This window comes from Chiloscyllium punctatum, chromosome 9 (assembly GCF_047496795.1).
Source record: "Chiloscyllium punctatum isolate Juve2018m chromosome 9, sChiPun1.3, whole genome shotgun sequence".
In the NCBI taxonomy this organism is placed as follows: Eukaryota; Metazoa; Chordata; class Chondrichthyes; order Orectolobiformes; family Hemiscylliidae; genus Chiloscyllium; species Chiloscyllium punctatum.
Genome location: NC_092747.1, coordinates 127,384,908 through 127,403,927, shown reverse-complemented (window position 1 = coordinate 127,403,927; position 19,020 = coordinate 127,384,908). Strand labels below are relative to the sequence as shown.

The following is a 19,020-nucleotide window of genomic DNA, read 5'->3' as shown; positions in this document are numbered from 1 at the left end:
AATTTTGATGGTATTAGGCAAGAACTTTCAAAGCTAATTGGGGGCAGATGTTCGCAGATAAAGGGACGGCTGGAAAATGGGAAGCCTTCAGAAATGAGATAACGAGAGTTCAGAGGCAGTATATTCCTATTAGGGTGAAAGGAAAGGCTGGTCAGTATAGGGAACTTTGGATGACTAGAGAAATTGGGGGTTTGGTGAAGAAAAAGAAGGAAGCATGCGTCAGGTATATACAAAATAGAACAAGTGAATCCTTAAGAGTATTAAGGCAGTCGGAGTATACTTAAGAGGGAAATCAGGAGGACAAAAAGGGGACACGAGATAGCTTTGGCAAATAGAGTTAAGGAGAATCCAAAGGATTTTTACAAATACATTAAGGACAAAAGGGTAACTAGGGAGAGAATAGGGCACCTTAAAGATCAGCAATGTGGCCTTTATGTGGAGCCGCAGGTGATGCGGGAGATATTAATCAAGTATTTTGCATCTGTGTCTACTGTGGAGAATGACATGGAAGATATAGAATATCAGGAAATATTTGGTGACATCTTGAAAAATGCCCATATTACAGAGGAGGAAGTACTAGATGTCTTGAAACGCATAAAGGTGGATAAATCCCCAGGACCTGATCAGGTGTACCCTAGAGCTCTGTGAAGAACTAGCGAAGTGATTGTTGGGGCCCTTGCTGAGATATTTGTACCATTGATAGTTACATGTGAGGTGCCAGAAGACTGGAGGTTGGCTAACATAATATCACTTTTAAGAAAGGTGGTAAGGACAAGCCAGGGAACTATAGACCAGTGAGCCTGACGTTGGTGGTGGGCAAGTTGTTGGAGGGAATCCTAAGGGGACAGGATTTACACTTATTTGGAAAGGCAAGGAGTGATTAGGGATAGTCAACATGGCTTTGTGCATAGGAAATCATGTCTCATGAACTTGATTGAGTTTTTTGAAGAATTAACAAAGAGGATTGATGAAGGCAGAGCAGTGGAAGTGATTCTTATGGACTTCAGTAAGGCGTTCGACAAGGTTCCCCATGGGAGACTGGTTAGTCAGGTTAGATCTCATGGAATACAGGGAGAACTAGCCATTTGGATACAGAAGTGGCTTGAAGGTAGAAGACAGAGGGTGATGGTGGAGGGTTGTTTTTCAGACTGGAGGCCTGTGACGAGTGGAGTGTCACAATGAATGGATGCTGGGTCCATTACTTTTAATCATTTATATAAATGATTTGGATGTGAACCTAGGGGGTAGTTAGTAAGTTTGCAGATGATACCAAATTTGGACAGCGAAGAAGGTTACCTCAGATTACAACAGAATCTTGATCAGATTGGACAATGGGCTAAGGAGTGGCAGATAAAGTTTAATTTAGATAAATGTGCTGTGTTATATTTTGGGAAAACAAATCTTAGCAGGATTTATACACTTAATGGTAAGGTCCTAAGGAAGTGTTGCTGAACAAAGAGTCTTTGGAGTGCAGGTCCATAGCTCCTTGAAAGTACAGTCACAGGTAGGTAGGATAGTAAAGCAGGCTTTTGGTATGCTTTCCTTTATTGGTCAGATTATTGAGTATCAGAGTTGGGAGGTCATGTTATGGCTGTACAGGACATTGGTTCAGCCACCTTTGGAATATTGCATGCAATTCTGGTCTCCTTCCTATTGGAAGGATGTTATGAAACTTGAAAGGGTTCAGAAAAGATTTACAAGATGTTACCAGGGTTGGAGGATTTGAGCTAGAGGGAGAGGTTGAATAGGCTGGGGCTGTTTTCTTTGGAGCATTGGAGGCTGAGGGGTGACTTTATAGAGGTTTATAAAATCATGAAGGGCATGGATAGAGTAAATAAATAAGGTCTTTTCCCTGGGGAGGGGGAGTCCAGACATAAAGCGAATAGGTTTAGGGTGAGAGGGGCAATTTTTTTCTCACAGAGGGTGGAGCATGTGTGGAATGGGCTGCCAGAGGAAGTGGTGGAGGCTGGTATGATTGCAACATTTAAGAGGCATCTGGATGGGTATATGAATAGGAAGGTTTGGAGGGATATGGGCCGGGTGCTGGCAGGTGGGACTAGATTGGGTTGGGATATCTGGTCGGCATGGACGGGTTGGACCGAAGGGTCTGTTTCCATGCTGTACACCTCTGTGACTCTATGCTCAGGTAGCAATTTAGGGATTATAACTTTTGGATTTTGAATTTTAATTTCTTAGTCTTATCTATTTTGTTGGTACCCATATGAACTACAATCACTGGATTCTTCGCTTCCCACTCTAAGTTCCTCTCCAGCCCGAGGAAACATTAACCCTGGCACAGGGAAGGCCGACGCAGCCTCTGGGATTCATGCTCTTGGCTGCAGAGCACAGTATCTGTTCCAAACACTGCAGTGGAGCCTTGTGCTCAAGTTTCAAACACAAAATCAATCACCGTCTCACCGGGACGAACTGTTTGGAGCCCTGGAGAACGTGGAGAGGTAAAATCAAAAAGTTGCACCTCTGTGAACAAGCGCCTTGGGATGGAGACCTTTCATCACTAACTTTCGCATTTGTTCTTTTTCCCTTCCTTCCCGCGTATGATTTTATGGAACTTCCAGCCAATGTTCCATGACTTTTTAAAAAATAAATTCCAGTAGTGTGCATTTGTTTTATGAGAACTTTCTACTTTTCAGATCTTCAAAGTGCAGAGACGGTGAGGTCACTGACGGGTGAAGGTAAGATCACAAAACCATTGTAAACATGCTGAAGGTCCGCGATCATTGTACAGTCGCCAGCCATCGTTTGAGCTGGAAGGGAAAGCAGAAATCGCTGGAGCAACTCAGTGGGTCTGGCAGCATCTCTGGAGAGAAAGCAGAGTGGACGTTTCGGATCGAGTGGCCCTCCCTCAGAAACACTAACTCTGTTCTCTGCTCAAAGATGCGGCCAGACCTGCGGAGCTTTCCCAGCTCGTCCTGTTTTCGTCTCTCCTTCAGAACTGAATAGTTTGAGCAGACTCTTTTAAATAAAGGACAATGGGACTTGCTAAATGGCTGCCTCCTTACCGCACACCCTGTGGGATTTGTAGTCCCGCAACAAAACAGCGCGAATACAAGCCTGGACCAGAGCAACTGCAGCTTCCGAAATGCAAAGCGTCTCCATCTCGTCCTTCGCCAAACAAGCCCCGGCCCCCGGCCCCTGGCCCCCGGCCCCCGGCTCCCGGCCCCGCCCCCAGTCCCGCCCCTCCCCCCGCCCTCTCGGTGCCCCCTGGCCCGCGGGCCACAGCGCGAGCTCACTTTGAAGAGAGCGGTGGTTGGTGCGCGAGCGGAGGTTGAGGTGAGCCCGCGAGCGGCGGTGGCGGTTACACAGGACGGGGCGGGGTTGGGGGGGAGAGGACGAGACGGCGGCGCGAGGCTCCAGCTCTTTGTGTGGAACGGCGGAATGTCGCGGCCGCCGCTGCAGCTGCAGCTCAGGCTCCGCAGTGAGGAGGAGGAGGAGGAGGAGGAGGAGGAGTGCAGCGGGAACCATAGCCCCCCTCTCCTCTCCGTCCCCCATTGTCCCCGCCACCGAGCCGTCTAAACACTGGCAAAGCCTATGGCACTTGAAGAAACTCTCCACAAGGCAAGCTCGGTGCACAATGAAGTTTAAAACTCTGCAGGATGCACTGTGGGTTGGGGGGGTGTGTGTGTGGAGGGGGATTACAATGGCTGTTTGTCGCCCTGTAGGGAATTCGCTTGTTTTAACAAACTGCGATGAGTTTTGTTATTGTTGTTAAAGGACCGCAACTCATTCTGCATATGTGCTTTTTTTTGCATTCTTACAAGCATTTCATTTGATTTTGATCGTTGGTACTAACATGACCACATTTGGATAGTTAAAACTAGGTTGCTGGAAGTTTTGACGCACTCATTACTTTGAGATGGCGAGTAATACACATTTTCACAAAAATAGATATTTTAAGACCCTGCGATTCTGCTGATGGATTTATGATTTTACGGTCTTGTAGAACATTACCCGACAGTAACGAGCGGATCCATTTGTGTCAGTAGTATTGAACCTTTTTTGAGGATATCGGCTCTAAGCAGCACATTCTTTCCGTTCTTCCACATTGACCAATAACTCAATCCCTCACAATAGTTTTTAAGTGGTACCCAAATGAGAGATGCAGAACGACCTCTGGAAATTTCACAATGCAGTTCGAATTGCAAAGTTCTTTGTTTTAAAAAAAGTGCATTCAATGTGGATGGTAGCAATTACTTTTATTGAATTATATTTATAGAAATATAAATATATATATGAATTAGGATGACTGTCCATTTTGTATGAAATAATAAAGCTATTAATGTAATCTAAAGTAGAGCCTTTGTTTAACAATATTAGTTTACCTAAACTAAATAATATTTAGCAGTGTTCTTTTTACACTGAAATTAGATTTTCAATTTCAACATTCTCCAAAGCTGTATTAATTACTTCAACAGTTTTTTATTCAGTGATGAACTATTGCTTTAAAAAGTTAAGAAAAATATATAATAAAAATAAACAATACTGTAAGTACTCAACAGAGCTGCATCTGTGGAGAAACAGTTCCTCAGTGGTACTTTGAGTGGTGAGTCATTCCAGATGACAGAATGGGAAATGGGCAGTGTAAAGGACGCCTGCTGCTGGCACATGGTTATACTCATATCATCTTTAGGTAGATTTGTTGCCAGCAACTTTTGTGCTACTAGTCGAATGGAAAATACTAATATTAAAGTAGTGAAGGATTAACCCCTGAAGGGGCAAGTATTTGAGTAACAAGAAATAGTTTACTTAAGTAATAGAATGACAGGTTAAATTAGTTTAAACCCGTGGTATCGGAACTGACCAACTACAAACTGGAAATGACTTAGCTCCACAGTTTAGAACTGATTAGGTCCTCCATTGAGACAGTCATTTATGTAGCAGTGGGCAGAGCATCTCCAAAGTGTTTAATTTAACCCATTTTAGACCACCTGCATTGTATAACAGGTGGCACTTCTGCTCCTATGTTAGGAAACAGCTCACAAGTTATTCTAATTAAAATGTAGTGTTGCTGGGACATGAGAAATGTATGTAATCATGTGGCAGGGAAACTTTATAGCTTAAATCTGCTGTCAACTGATAGTGACGCATATTAGTGAGCTATTAGAAACTAAACTAAAGCAAAACTGCAGATGCTAGAGATCTGAAACTAAAAAGGAAATTGCTGGCAAAACTCAGCAGATCTGCGGCATCTGTGGGAAGAAAACAGAATTAATGTTTTGACTGCAGTGACACTTCATTAGAACTCAAGAGTCACTGGACTCTAAATGTTACCCCTGCAATCTCTCCGAAGATGCTGCCAGATCTGAGTTTTGCCAGCAATTTCAGTTTTATTTCTATTAAAGAAACTTCTGGACAAACATAGTAACTTTGCATCACAGCCATAACCATAAGACATAAGAGCAGAAGTTAGGCCGTTCAGCCAATCAATCACAGCTGATAAGTTTCTCAACCACATTCTCATGCTTTTTCCCCATAACCCTTGATCCCCTTGACAATCAAAAATATTCCATTGAAGGGCTCCGGCCTGAAATGTCAATTCTTCTGCTCAGATGCTGCCTGACCTGCTGTGCTTTTCCAGCAACACACTCTCGACTCTGATCTCCAGCATCTGCAGACCTCACTTTCTCCTAATCAAAGACTTACCTCTGTCTTAAATATACACAATGACCGGCCTCTTCAACCTTCTGTGGCAATAAACTTTGCTGCTTAACTCTATTGCTTTGGTAATTTTTCAATGCAACAAATCACGATCCTCATGGCCTCCCCACCCCTCATTCAAGCTTCTCGCCCCATTGCTGTCTACCTTTATTAAGATTGCTTGGCATTCAACCCTCCTCATCATATCCAAGTCCTCTCGTGCCTGAGGCAAAACAGAGACTGGCACAATTGTTCAGTGATGCTTCTCTGTAGGCTATTCTTCAGGTGTCAGGCCATAGCTAGCAACTAAACACTTCATGTCTGACAAAAGTGGCCTGAGCTGAGGCCATAGGAAGTGAACGACTGTAGGATCCTTACAAGTACTTAACTTCAATGGAGGACCTGCTCTGATCTCCATTGTAAGTGACAGGGTTGCATCTTATCTTAGGGTCTTCTGTGAGGTCATTAATCAATTTGTAGTTGCGCATGGGCAGTTATGAGGGATGAGTGAAGTCCTGGTTAGCCTCAGTGCCACAGGCAATTGAGAACCAAATTGTGACAGCTTAGCTTATGTGCTTTAATGTCAATTGCACCTGGCAGGCCAGCATATGTATAATGGGGAAATGTGCAAACAAGGAAGTTGTGTGTCACTCACAGGATACTAACTCTGCACATTGTCATGCAGAACAAGCAGATCTACAATACGAAGAGGGGTCAAGGACAGCAGGTTGAGTTGCAGACATTAAGTTTCTCACCCAAGCAAAAGAAAAGGCTTTAGAATTCGCAGGAGAGGAGGAACTTTGGACCGTGCAGCTGGAATGGCAAGGCCAAATGATAAGTATTTATCCAACTCAGTGCTGGTGTATAGCAATCAGGCAGGACATGAAGGATTATGTCGTGCTCATACTGTGATGACCCTCAAAGTGGTTCCTTTTGCTCTCCACTGCAGTTCCCTGCTATCCAGAACCAAACAAACCTGAAGATTCCACTTATGGGGTCAAAGGGACTGCTGTTCCAGAGAATGCATCATCACTTGCCTTTCTCCAAATTCGATCAGCGCAGTTATATCCAAGTGGATTGCATGTAGTAATTAGATTACAATCTGTTGATCACTGAACAAACACATCTGAGTATCTGAGGGAGAATAAGAGAACCAGGTTAAACTCCCCCAAACATTTGGAGGACATCTGGGGACTAGATCTCTGCTGAGCCCCATTATGATAAGTGGCCTCTGATCGCAACCATATGAAGACTGCTGGAGGTATTGCATAAGATGGCAGAGTGTATCATGGAGATGGAACTTCCAAGGCTGACGAAGGAATCCATTAGTCCATGGGTTGTGCCATATCTCAGACATGAGTGCACAGATTCTTCAAATGGAGAGGGTGACAATCGCCATGGAGAGCAACTCAAACCTACAACCTATACACTCCCTGATCTCCACTGCTTGAGCCACAGGCTTAGTATATTAGTGGTTAGTAAGGGGCACCCCTTCTACAAGGAGACAGATGCCATATACACACAGATTGAGCAGCCAAGTGCCAGCAACCCTGGACTTCCTCTAAGAGCGCCCTCATGTGACCAGTCACTCCTGTCTGCCTTTGGCATTAGGAAAGGCCAAGGAAAATGGCCCAGCTCCGGTGCAAGATATCCCATTTAATTGGAACCCTTCAGAGGACACCCACCACAGTAATTAAAGTCAAACAGGTTAATACACTAAGCAGACTTCCTCCAATTTGCTACAGGTGTCTGTCAGGCTTACACAAAACATGGTGAACTTAGAATCCCTACAGTGTGGAAACAGGCCCTTTGGCCCAACAAGTCCACACCGACCCTCTGAAGAGCAACCCACCCAGACCCGTTCCCCGACCCTATATTTACCCCTTATTAATGCACCTAACCTACACATCCCTGAACACTATGAGAAATTTAGCTTGGCCAATTCACCTAACCAGCACATCTTTGGATTGTGGGAGGAAACCCAGGTAGACACAGGGAGAATGTGCAAACTCCACACAAACAATCACCTGAGGTTGAAATTGAACCCGGGTCCCTGGCGCTGTGAGGCAGCAGTGCTAGCTGCTGCACCACTGTGCTGTGGCTGTAAGCACAATCTTAAGACTTATGAAGAACATCAAGTTGGCAGCATTCTTCAACTTAGATGTCATTTTTAAATATTGCACATTACTTGGATATTTATTTGTGTGCGCATCATCACTTGTCAAGGCTACCTTCCAGGCCTAAATATAATTGGCATGCCTCATGATTAGCACGCATTGATAGTTAAAGAGGAATTAGGGACACTTTATTGATTGTGGAAGAAACAATGTGTGTTTGCATTAACTCTTTATTGAATATTCAGCTTGGTTTTTCATTTTGTATTTGCTCGACTGTGGACAGTGTCTCAAAGTATAATCTTACTGGCCCTTCCTTCTATGTGTTGTGAGGAAATTTTCTGAGATCATTCTGAACTGGTAATGGTGTATGTGTTTTCCAGGTCCTGTAAAAATGGTGTATGACTTCATTCATCAGTCATGATAGGCTAATTGAGGTACATCCAGGTGTGACACAAATGTCATGAGTACCAGTATTCTATGCCAGACATGTGGCAAAGCTCCACACCCCTATGTAGCAGAAGTCACAGTTTCAAATTTAGATAGACCATCCCACCTTGGTCAATGTCCCAAACAGACAAAGGAGTTTTTGTGAAGGGCATGGTTGTGTCGGTGTGTCACTCTTCAGTGAATCTGTTGTTTATTATATTGGTTCTGGTATCACATGATCCTCTGGATCAGTCTTCTAGTAAAAGTTCATGTATATTCATAGTGTCCCAGAGCACAATGTGCAACTCGTGGCCTGACATATCCCCCTCTCTGCCGTTATGCTGTGATGCACCTTGGTTCAATTAAGAGTGCAGGAGACCATATCAGGAGCAGCACTAGACATAACTGAAAATGAACTGGCAACCTGGTGAAGTTATAGAACAGGACTACTGGGATATAAAGGAACGTAAGCAACATCTGATAAAACTAAGTGATCCCACAACCAACTGATCAGATCTGATCACTACAGCCCTGCCACATCCAGTTATAAACAGTGGTGTACAATTAAACAATTAGCAGGTGGAAACTCCTCAAATATTGCAATGATAAAGGAGCCCAGTACATCAGTATAAAAGACAAAGCACTGCATCCATCTTCAGCCAAAAGCATCAAGTGGATTATCTATCTTGGCTTTCTCCAGAGCTCGAGAGTGTGGTGCTGGAAAAGCACAGGAGGCAGCATTCAAGGAACAGGAGAATCAATGTTTCAGGCATAAGCCCTTCATCAGGAATGACACTTATGCCCAAAATGTCGATACTCCTGCTCCTCTGATGCTGCCTAACCTGCTGTGCTTTTCCAACACCACACTCTTGACTCTGATCTGCTGCATCTGCAGTTCTCACTTTCTCCTTCTCCAGAGATCCACAAAATCATAGATACCAGACTTAAGTGTGTCAATTCATGGTTGAAAACACTGGGTACTGCAAAGACAATGGGTCCTGACAACATTCCAATAATTGTACTGAAGATTTGGACTCTAGCATTAGCCACGCTATTAGTCAAGCTGTTCCAGAACAGCTGTTACAACATTGGCATTTACTCGACAATGCTCAGGTTTGTTGTGGGACTTGGCCAACCAAGCCAATTACTAGCATATCTCTCAAGCATCAGTCAAGTGATGGAAAAGGTCATCAACAGTGTTATCAAGCAATATATTTGTAAATAACTAATCTGCTCACTGATGCTCAGTTTTGGTTCTGTCAAGCCCACTCTGTTCCTGAACTTATTCGAACTTCCATTTAAACGTGGACAAAAAAGCTGAATTCTGGGGGTCAGGTGAGAGTGACTGCCATTAACATTAGAGAACATTTCACTGAGTATGACAGCAAGGAGTCCGAGCAAAATTGGTTTCAATGGGAATCATTGGCAGCAATGTTTACTGTATATGAGATGAGAGTTGAGAGTGTGTGCTGGAAAAGTACAGCAAGTCAGGCAGCATCCGAGGAGCAGGAGAATCAACGTTTCGGGCATAAGCCCTTCATCAGGAATGAGGAGTCCTCACTTTTGCCCTTTTTTGTGAGATTCATTGCAGTAACTCACCAACATTCTTTCAATAGCATATTCTAGCCTTGTGACCTCTATGACCTGTAAGGGTAAGGGCAGCAGATACACTAACTGCAAGTTCCTCTTCAAGTCACAAAGTCATGACTTTAAACTATACCACCGTTCCATCTTTGTTGATAAGTCAAAAACCTGGAATTTTCTTCCTAACAGCGCTGTGTGTGACTATACACCCCGAGCACTGCAGTAGTTCTAGAAGGCATCTCACCATCAACTTCTCCAGGATGATTGTGGATAGGTAATAAATATTTGTCTGGCCATCAACATTCTATGTACAAATAAAAGAAAATGCAGTAGTTCTGATATGGATCAATGCCATTTGGAGATGGATAGAGACTGCTCATAATTATCCTCCAATGACTTTCTGGAGAAGAGAATTAACAGCTGAGGAGAAACTTCTTCACCCAGAGAGTGGTGGGTATATGGATTGCTCTGCCCCAGAGGGCGGTGGAGGCCAAGTCTCTGGATACTTTAAAGAAAGAGTTGGATAGAGCTCTTAAGGATAGTGGAATCAAGGGTTATGGGGATAAGGCAGGAACAGGATACTGATTGAGGATAATCAGCCATGACCATAATGAATGGTGGTGCAGGCTCGAAGGGCAGAATGGCCTACCCCTGCACCTATTGTCTATTGTGTATAATCTTTCTGGGCAAGACAAAGTAGTGGCGATCAAAGTGAAAGAAACAAGTTCCCCAAACCAAATTATTGTGTAGTTATTCATTTTTCATTGTTTAAACAACCCACATAATTTCACTTATGAAGCAAACATGTGAGCATGAATTCACCCAAAACAATATCAAAATTTACACCAAGCCTTTGTTATACAATTGCAGTGACTGTTCATTTTTGGAAAAGGATCATGATGAGAGAAACTGATTTTAAAGTGCCTCCACACAGCTGCCTAGGCAAGAGAAGTCAAATACTAGATAGAGAATATAAATCCTTCTGTCATAACATGGTTTACTGAGATTGGATGGTTCCACGTTGATCAAGAAGGTTTGAATTCTATTCTTTATGCTCCAACCAGTTTGGAATGGAAACATATTGGAAGTACCAATCATATACAGTAAATGGTTGCAGCACAGAAGCTATTTGGTCCATCAAGTTTCGTGCAGCTCTCTGTAAGACCAATTTTATCTTTCTTACTCCCCTGCCCTTAGCCCTGCAATTTCTTTCTCTGTGGGTGCTCATCCACCTCCATTTTAAATCTCTATTGTCTGGTCTTGATCTTGCTCCCAAGCCACTTTGTCCAAATCCATCATGAATTGGAATACATTTCCTGTCAATTTCTTATAAGGGAAGTAACTCCAGATTCTCCAGTCTACTTGTGTGATTGATATCCCTCATCCCTTGAACCACTCTCAGAATATTTTTCTCGGATCTAGGACATTTTCCTTTAAGTGATAGCTTGACCATAAAAGAAGAGAGGTTTTCTTTCAGCAAGAAATATAACTATAAAATTAAGATTCACTTTTTTCAAAAATAAATCTTTTTCTCCTTTTTTATTAAATACTATATTTCCATCCTTTTAAAGATTAAATTAAGCAAGAAAACTTAAGTATTGCACAAGAACATATAATGCAAATTTGCTGCTTGCACATTTTTTTTGCTCTACAGTAAGTTTTCTAGTAGGAACAAATTAACTTTGGCATGGAAACACCAAAGAAGGATCTCCCTGCAGAACTTGAAACTGCACCAAAGAGTTTTGCAAAAGGTTCACCCAATAATGCTGACTAAATACAGATATCACAATTCTGGATTAGTGGTGCTGGAAGAGCACAGCAGTTCAGGCAGCAAGAAGGTAGCTTCGAAATCGACGTTTCGGGCAAAAGCCCTTGATATCACAATGACCATCTTATACTAGAGAACTATGGATCTTAACAATACTTACTTATGTGCTTGCAACTGTCACCAAGAATGATTTTAAAGTACTTTATTTATAAAGCTTTAATAAAGTGTAGTTCATTTTCTTTTTTTTTTGTGTTTTAATTAAAAGGTTTTGTTCCAAATCCTGCAGAAACATATTGTATTCAAGTTGGGTAACCTGGATGCATTTTTGGGGATCTAAGTTTTTGACTTCTTTGCTTTTCTTTTTTTTTAGAAGGCTACACAACTCAAAGGCTGGACAACTACTGTATGGTATGACATACAGCATAATCAGCAAATTTGCTATGACCAACAGCTGAAGGAAATTAATTTTTTTTGAAACTGTTGCTACCTTATCAAAATTCTTCCTTTTTTCAATCAGTGTAACATTTCTCTTCATATGTCTCTACATGTAACAAAATATTTTGGAGAAATTACAATGGAAGCTAAGGACTATTCTTGGATTCAAGAAAAGTACTGTGAATCTCCTCTAACAGCTGAAGGTATTTCTGAGACAAATGAAATTGATTGTTGTGAGCTTGGAGCCAAATGGAGACTATGCAAAAATAAATTGAGCAAGGAAAATACTATGTCTTCAGAAACACATTTCTCAGTTTTTCAGACTGAAGATACTATTTCTGACCAAATATTAAATTTTTCTTTAAATGGAATAACATGTGAAAACAAATTTGGTGATGCACAGGTTGTTGAATCAGATACCACTGCCAATGCACGTGAAAGTTTGTTCATGGAAAAATATAATGGGGATGACGCATTACTCCCAATCCCAAGCCAGAACTGGAGTTACTTTGAGTCTTTCATAAATGAAAACAAAGATGAATTTTTAGACCTTTGTGCAACAAGTGACTTTTCAGCTAACTTAATCAGTGAAGAAGACAGTGACAGCTTTTTGTTTGATGATGAATCAACACTAAGTAATGACGTATGTTCACTGAAGATAAAGTATGAATCTTTTCAAGACAATGTAAGAGAGAAAATTAATGCTTTTCAAGATGATGCTCAAGTGCATGTTTTTTCCAACATGCAATGTAATGGAACCAAAAAAGATGAGAAAAGTCCCATAAAAACTAATTCTTCTGTTCAAGAAAAGCAAGGGGAACATGACAGTCTAGAGCACTGCACCTTGTATGAATTAGAAAATAACAAATGTGTTATCTCCGGTGTTTTTATGGACAGTTGGAAAGACCGTGAGAATCCAGTAGATCCAGTCTGTTTATCTTCAATTCTAAATGAAGATAGAGAAAATTGGGAGCTATTAAGGAAAAGTACGAAAAGATATTCAAATCAAACCAATTATACCTTGAGGGCAAAACGGCAGATACGGTACAGCGATGATTATTTGTATGATATTGATTCTTTAGAGACCATGAAATCTTTGGGCAAAAAGGATCATCTGGTAGATGCTCCACAAGAAGATGATGATGACTGGTACCCTCGAAAAAGGAAAAAACCTGGGAAAAAGGAACCACCTGTTATTATCAAATATATCATTGTTAATCGGTTTAAGGGTCACAAAAACATGCATGTAAAAATCTGTAGATTAGATTGCACAGAGAGACAAGTATTACTGACTGATGAAATGGTAAAAAAATATAAAAAGCTTTCACCACTCAAGGAATTTTGGTCTCCAATTCCTAATAATTGTAATGTGTATCATAACCAAGAAAAACTTGATAAAAAACTGAAAGTCTGTTCTGGTGCTGGAATGTCTTATATGTTCTTTTCTTCTAAAAATAAAAAACAAACACTTGCCAATGGGATGTCATCAATTAAAATAGGATGCACTTTGAGTCACCAAAAGGACAATGTCATTGAAACAGATGCTACAAATACAGAAGTACCCAAGAAAGTACAAAAATATGATAAGTCCGTTTATGAATTTACAGATGAAATAGAACTAAAGCGCATCACCATTCGGACTGTGAGTAAGACCAATCAGTTAAGAGTCATGCATGAAGACTCTTCCTTACAAAAGCTACAGAAGAAACACAACATACCTTCAAAGAAAAGAAGAGCAAATGGTCTGGTTGGTAAAAATACCTGTGACAGAAATTCTTTACAAATTGCAAATGAAAAGTCTCAAGTTCCAAATGTAGACATGCCCAAAATTCCAGGTCAGTTGAATTCTGCTTCTTCTTTACTTCACTTTAACAATACTAGCTTACATTCCCCAGCATTCAGTGATAAATTAGAAGCTCATAATGGTTTACTTTGTCCAGTTCTAGCTACAAGTTTCCCAGACTGTTCTGCTTCTAATACACGTCTGGCTCCAGAAGTCCTTGGAGAATATTTCCGATCTCTGCTGCATGGGGAAGATTCCTCAGTTAATGAAAACATCCAAGATTGCTCTCAACCTCCCAATGCCAAAGGGCAGAACAATGAACGTGTAACAGAAAATACATATTTTCCTTCATTACAAAAACAAACTGATGAAGCCTCCACAGGGAGCAACTATCGTGAATCAAATACGCTTTATTTGGCAGAAAAGCCAAACATCCAGGAAGCTTGGGATGTAGACACAGTGCAGAATGTACATCCACAAAGTGTTATGGGAAAAGATCAAATTTCTTTGTGCACAGTTAACTCTCAGAATGAGAGGCTGCAGTTTGGAGTTGAGAATAGAACAATTGTAAACAGTAACATAAATCAATATGGCTTGAAGATGTCCAGTAATCAAAATGAAATAAATTCCAACTTCAGTCAAAAGGCATCAAAAGAAGAAACAAAGCAACTGGTTCCTTCAAAAGACTCTCCATGCATTTTAGACATTTCAAACTTCACACCAGCAAAAGTAAAGCAAGGTTCTTCTAAATTTTCACAGGAATATACACCAAAAATTGTCTCCACAACAGGCAAATCTGATATTAAATCTTTGGAGCAGTGCAGCCAAGCTCACCTTCCCAGTAAGACTACATCACCAAATTTGTATATATATCAATGTCAGGTATGTAGTGAACTATCCCATACAGATATCCACACTTACTACACCAATAGTGACCCAACATGTGTTTCCCTTTCACAACCTGCACAATCTTCCATTCATCCACAAGCTTCTGATAATGTAAATTCAAGTAATTACAATTATTCAAAAATTAATAAAGCAATAAATTCCACAAGAAAAAGAGTTACAAAATCAAATGAAGGCTTTTGGGACAAAACTGCTGTTCAGAAGAAGCAGAATTGTAATGATGAGGTGAAAACCATTAAAATCGAGAGTTTTGAAAAGGACAGTGTATCACCAGAGGATTATAAAGCCACTTTAGTTCAGGGGAACCCTTCGGATACATTATATGCAAATCAAATCTGCCAACATGAAAACAATTATAAATCTGTAAAGGGATTTACTAATAAAGATTCTGAAGTTTGTACAAAGCTTGTGAAGAAGGAGCTGATGAATGCAAAAACTAAACTTGTTATAAAAGAACCAAAACTGCATCAAAAAGATAAATACTCAGTGGCGTATGAAGAGTCCTATGATGGTGTATCTCACAACATTACTAGAGAAAGCAGACTGTTAAATGGTGGTCAGAGAGAGTTTGAGGAACCTGGTAATATACTTTCCAACATAGTTTCTGGAATGGCAGCAGTTAATCAGTTTATGATGGCTTCAGTGGAACCAGTCATGAATCAAATGGCAGCAGTTAATCAGCCTTTGGAAGTGCAAAATCATTCCAAATGGAAACCAAAGCCAATGCACATATTGCACGTTGGTACAAAAGATCCGAAAAGTAAGCCAATGTATATTTCTGAATGTAATGCAAACAATGTGGGTGTTAATAGTTACCCTGTAAATCACACTGCCTCCTGCAATGCTCACAGTGTTTGTCGTTCCAGTACACAAAAAGCTAATTGCAACTGTGCAAGCAATACACTTTGCGAATGAAATAGGAAAGATATATAAAATGAACTAAATATCTTTATGTTACCTTGGTGCATAGCAATGATGATGTTTCTCACTTGTATACTTGGAATCCTTCAACTGATTTACCCAGCATAGGTTCCTGTAAGTAATGTTCACTGTACCAAGTATTTTGCAATCTTGCCAAACCAAAATGTACACTGTCTTAAGTAGACGTGGCCCAGGAACAGCAGATAGTTTTGTACATATTGCTCTTTGAAATTTCTGCCTTTTGCAATAAATGAGGGAATACCATACCATGAAGAAATTTAAGACATGTTTTTAAAGGTATTATCAATTAGATTTGCAATCAGCTTAATACTAATACGTACTGTTTAATATATATGTAACTAGAGGATATATATTTTACTTTGGTTGTCATTGAACGTATGTATTTAGAATGATTATTTTGAAATAGAACACCTTTTTAATAGTCAAGCTGTCACTGGCGAGCTTTACTGTAAATGAAATGAATTACCCGTCTATCCATCTTCCCTATTTTTGATTTATTCCTTTTGTCCAATCTGTCTTTCTATGCATCTTTTAAGAATGAAGTCATAGTTGGTCTTTTGTTGTCAAACCAAATTAAATATTTCACTTTCAGCAGAAATATTTGACCAAAATATTAATTTTAGAAGGAAAACAACAGTAAAAATAAAAATGCTTTAAGAACTTTAATTATGAAAACACTATGCAATATGTTTTTGCTCTCAAATAATTTTTGTGCTAACCACCCATATATAGGTAAGTGAGCTATTCGTTTTGATTAATTTTATAAAACAAACTGGCAAAGATTTGCTTGTGTATTGTGAATTACAGTTTTTGCTAACCATCACAAAAAAATTCCTCTTTCCTCTAGCACTACAAAAACATATTTTAATAAAACAAACACTAAATAGGTAGAGTTTATGGGATTTTCACTACTGACCATAGGTTGCGAATGTATGTAGATAAAGAGTTTAAAGAGTTTGCCAGAAACTCAAATTGCTGGAGGAAATAGTTTTCATTAAAAAATAACTTTTCCATAATCACAGTAAATCATTCAATTTTTCTTAAAGTGCAGAATATTGCATCTAGCAGCATTTCATGCAATTTAAAATTAATTTCACTTTGAGACTTAACTGAAAAAGAAGATATTTCATCCCCAAGTTTTCTTTCGCTCAATTTTGTTTTTACAAAGCAACTTACTGTCTTATCATTTCCTCATTAATTGTTTCATTATCTTCGCTGAAAGCATAATTTAATCCAGTGAGTGATATAATAACTCACTGATGGTTTGTTTGAATTCTAGCAAGTACAATGTTGATAAATAATTATTTTTGTGCACTCTATCTAGCCTGTACTAAAATTCTAATAATCAGACACAAATCGATTTTAATGTTTAAATCCATTGCTAAGCAGAGTGCAGATCCATTGCAAAGGCATTCCATTGAAATATACATTTTCCCTAGTGTCCCTCATTTGTATCATCCCAATGAAAAATTGCAATATTGACCTGGATTTTTCAATGATGGTGAGACAACCACTGCTTACCATTTTTTTAACAGTAAAGCAACACCTAATAGCCACATGTGCACAATTAAGGATGAAGCTTTCCGATAGTGGGACACATCAAACATATGAAAGACTTGACGTTATAGTACAGGTATTTGACTAAATACCCATTGCTGAACCAGAAAAGGCCATTCAAGCATAAGAGAATATTTTTCTTTAATTCATAATAAAAGCCTCACAACATCTTTGATGCTGAAAATTAACTTTTATATGTATGTTATCTCATTCGAGTTCTCATCATTCTTATAGATTTTTGAAAAAATAATTTAATGTTCTACCTCTTTTATCTCTTTCAATTATCTCTCTCTTAATGTCACCTTTCTTTCCTACTCCATTTCATTTTCTAGATTTGAGTTATGTATTCTAACTTCCACTTCCTTGTTCAGATTTTGCTGACCTTTAAGGATTTTTCAGTTTGTTTCATTAAATGATATAATGTTGCTTGCACTGTTTACAAAAGTTTTGGATTCTTTGTTTTGATTCTAATTACCATACCTCCACTGTCAAAGCCATTGGGCTGGTATAAGTGAAATGAATAGCTAGTGCGAATCATTTCCTGCTGACTACAAAATTTGGATCAATATTCTGTCTTCTGGAATGTACATTCTGTCATGCATGTGTAATCAATTACAACCAAGCATTTGTGTCTGCATGAGAGTACATAACCTAATGGAATATCAGTAAACATCAAATTTCAAAGTGTTGTGGCACTTCCATTCTAATGGGAAATTGCAGTTGACAATTTGCAAGGATGTGGTTTTTCAGTTTGAATGAATAAAGTTTCTAGGAATTACATTCTCTCAAAGTCATACAGCACATTGTTCTCCTTGAAAGAGCTATTGAACTAAAACCACTCCTTTGCTCTTTTCTCACAGCCCTGCAAATATTCACTTTCAAGTACATTTCCAGTCTCTGAAAATGTTACAATTGAATCTTCCTCTAATACCCTTTCAGACAAGTTTTCAAGATGTTCTTAACTCCCTGAGGTTGAAAATAAATTCTCACCCCACTCTAGGTCTGTTTGCCAGTTATCAAAATGTGGCTGCAGTATTTTGATCTACCCAGCAGTGGAAACAGTGTCCTTATTTACTCAAAATCCATCATAATTTTAACTGAATAAAACTTCCTCTTAATTTTCTTTGCTTTAATAGAAATGTTACCAGTTTTAATTTTCCACGTAACTGAAGATTACACCTCTAGTTGTGTTTCTAATAAGTTTCTTTTATACTCTACAGCCTGGAGGCCCTTCCTAAAAAAGGTTTTTACCTGAATTAAACGCTACTCCAACTGAAGCTGAACCAGTGATTTTTAGCACTTTTGGCTTTAGTATCCATGCTTTTATTTACAAAGCAAAGGATCTTGCCTTGTAAAGAAAATGTTTTTTTATAACAGTTTCATTTCAGAAGGAAAGGACCAATGCAGTAGTGGACCATCAAAACTGAATTTTTTTTCACTCTCAGGTTGATAAAGGTTCTTAGAGAATAGTGTTTTTATATTTATGGTTTCAGAGGAGGAAAAGTCTAAGAAGTGGAAGTATGAAGATATTAGAAATAATCCACCGTATGAATGTTTCTTACACCTATGCTTTAAATACTACTCACCTTTGTATTTTGTGGATCCAAAGTTAATGGTTTTCCAGAAGTTTAGTTTATTCGGAAAGATCTGATGTGATGGTCTTCACAAAACATGAGAGCATGACTTTAACGTTTTATTTGTTAAAAAAATAAGCTATTTATTTGAGGAACTTCCCCTCCCTTCCATTGAGTAATAGATCTGTGGATCAAACTTCACAAGTCTGTTACAGCCATGTGCTTCAAAATAGCTGTGTAACTTTTGATTGAGAAGATTTAATATTGCCTAGG

At 39.5% G+C, this 19,020-nt stretch overlaps 2 protein-coding genes across 13 annotated transcripts in view; one reads left to right on the top strand and one right to left on the bottom strand.

Annotated features, from left to right (window-relative positions):
* LOC140481687 (phospholipid scramblase 1-like) overlaps window positions 1–3,135 on the bottom strand; it is a 187,316-nt gene extending 184,181 nt beyond the window's left edge. For 4 of the 5 annotated variants that reach the window (XM_072578257.1, XM_072578258.1, XM_072578253.1 and 1 more), the window contains exon 1: window positions 3,021–3,128. The gene's annotated coding sequence lies outside the window, so the exon portion shown is untranslated. Of the gene's footprint in view, window positions 1–3,020 lie in introns of all 5 variants that reach the window. The other variant, XM_072578254.1, reaches the window with a different exon arrangement.
* A 67-nt stretch (window positions 3,136–3,202) lies between these two features.
* On the top strand, window positions 3,203–17,857 carry LOC140481685 (neurite extension and migration factor-like). 8 transcript variants are annotated; one of them, XM_072578245.1, is made up of 2 exons: window positions 3,203–3,291; window positions 6,341–17,857. In XM_072578245.1, exon 2 carries the CDS (start codon window positions 12,086–12,088, stop codon window positions 15,587–15,589), a length of 3,504 nt encoding a protein of 1,167 aa, XP_072434346.1. In that variant the 5' UTR covers window positions 3,203–3,291; window positions 6,341–12,085; the 3' UTR covers window positions 15,590–17,857. The 8 variants fall into 8 exon arrangements, with proteins under 8 accessions (XP_072434346.1, XP_072434351.1, XP_072434352.1 ...); XM_072578250.1 differs by having other exon boundaries at window positions 3,214–3,291; window positions 11,921–17,857; XM_072578251.1 differs by lacking the exon at window positions 3,203–3,291 and adding an exon at window positions 3,355–3,576 and having other exon boundaries at window positions 11,921–17,857.
* The last annotated feature ends 1,163 nt before the right edge of the window (window positions 17,858–19,020 follow it).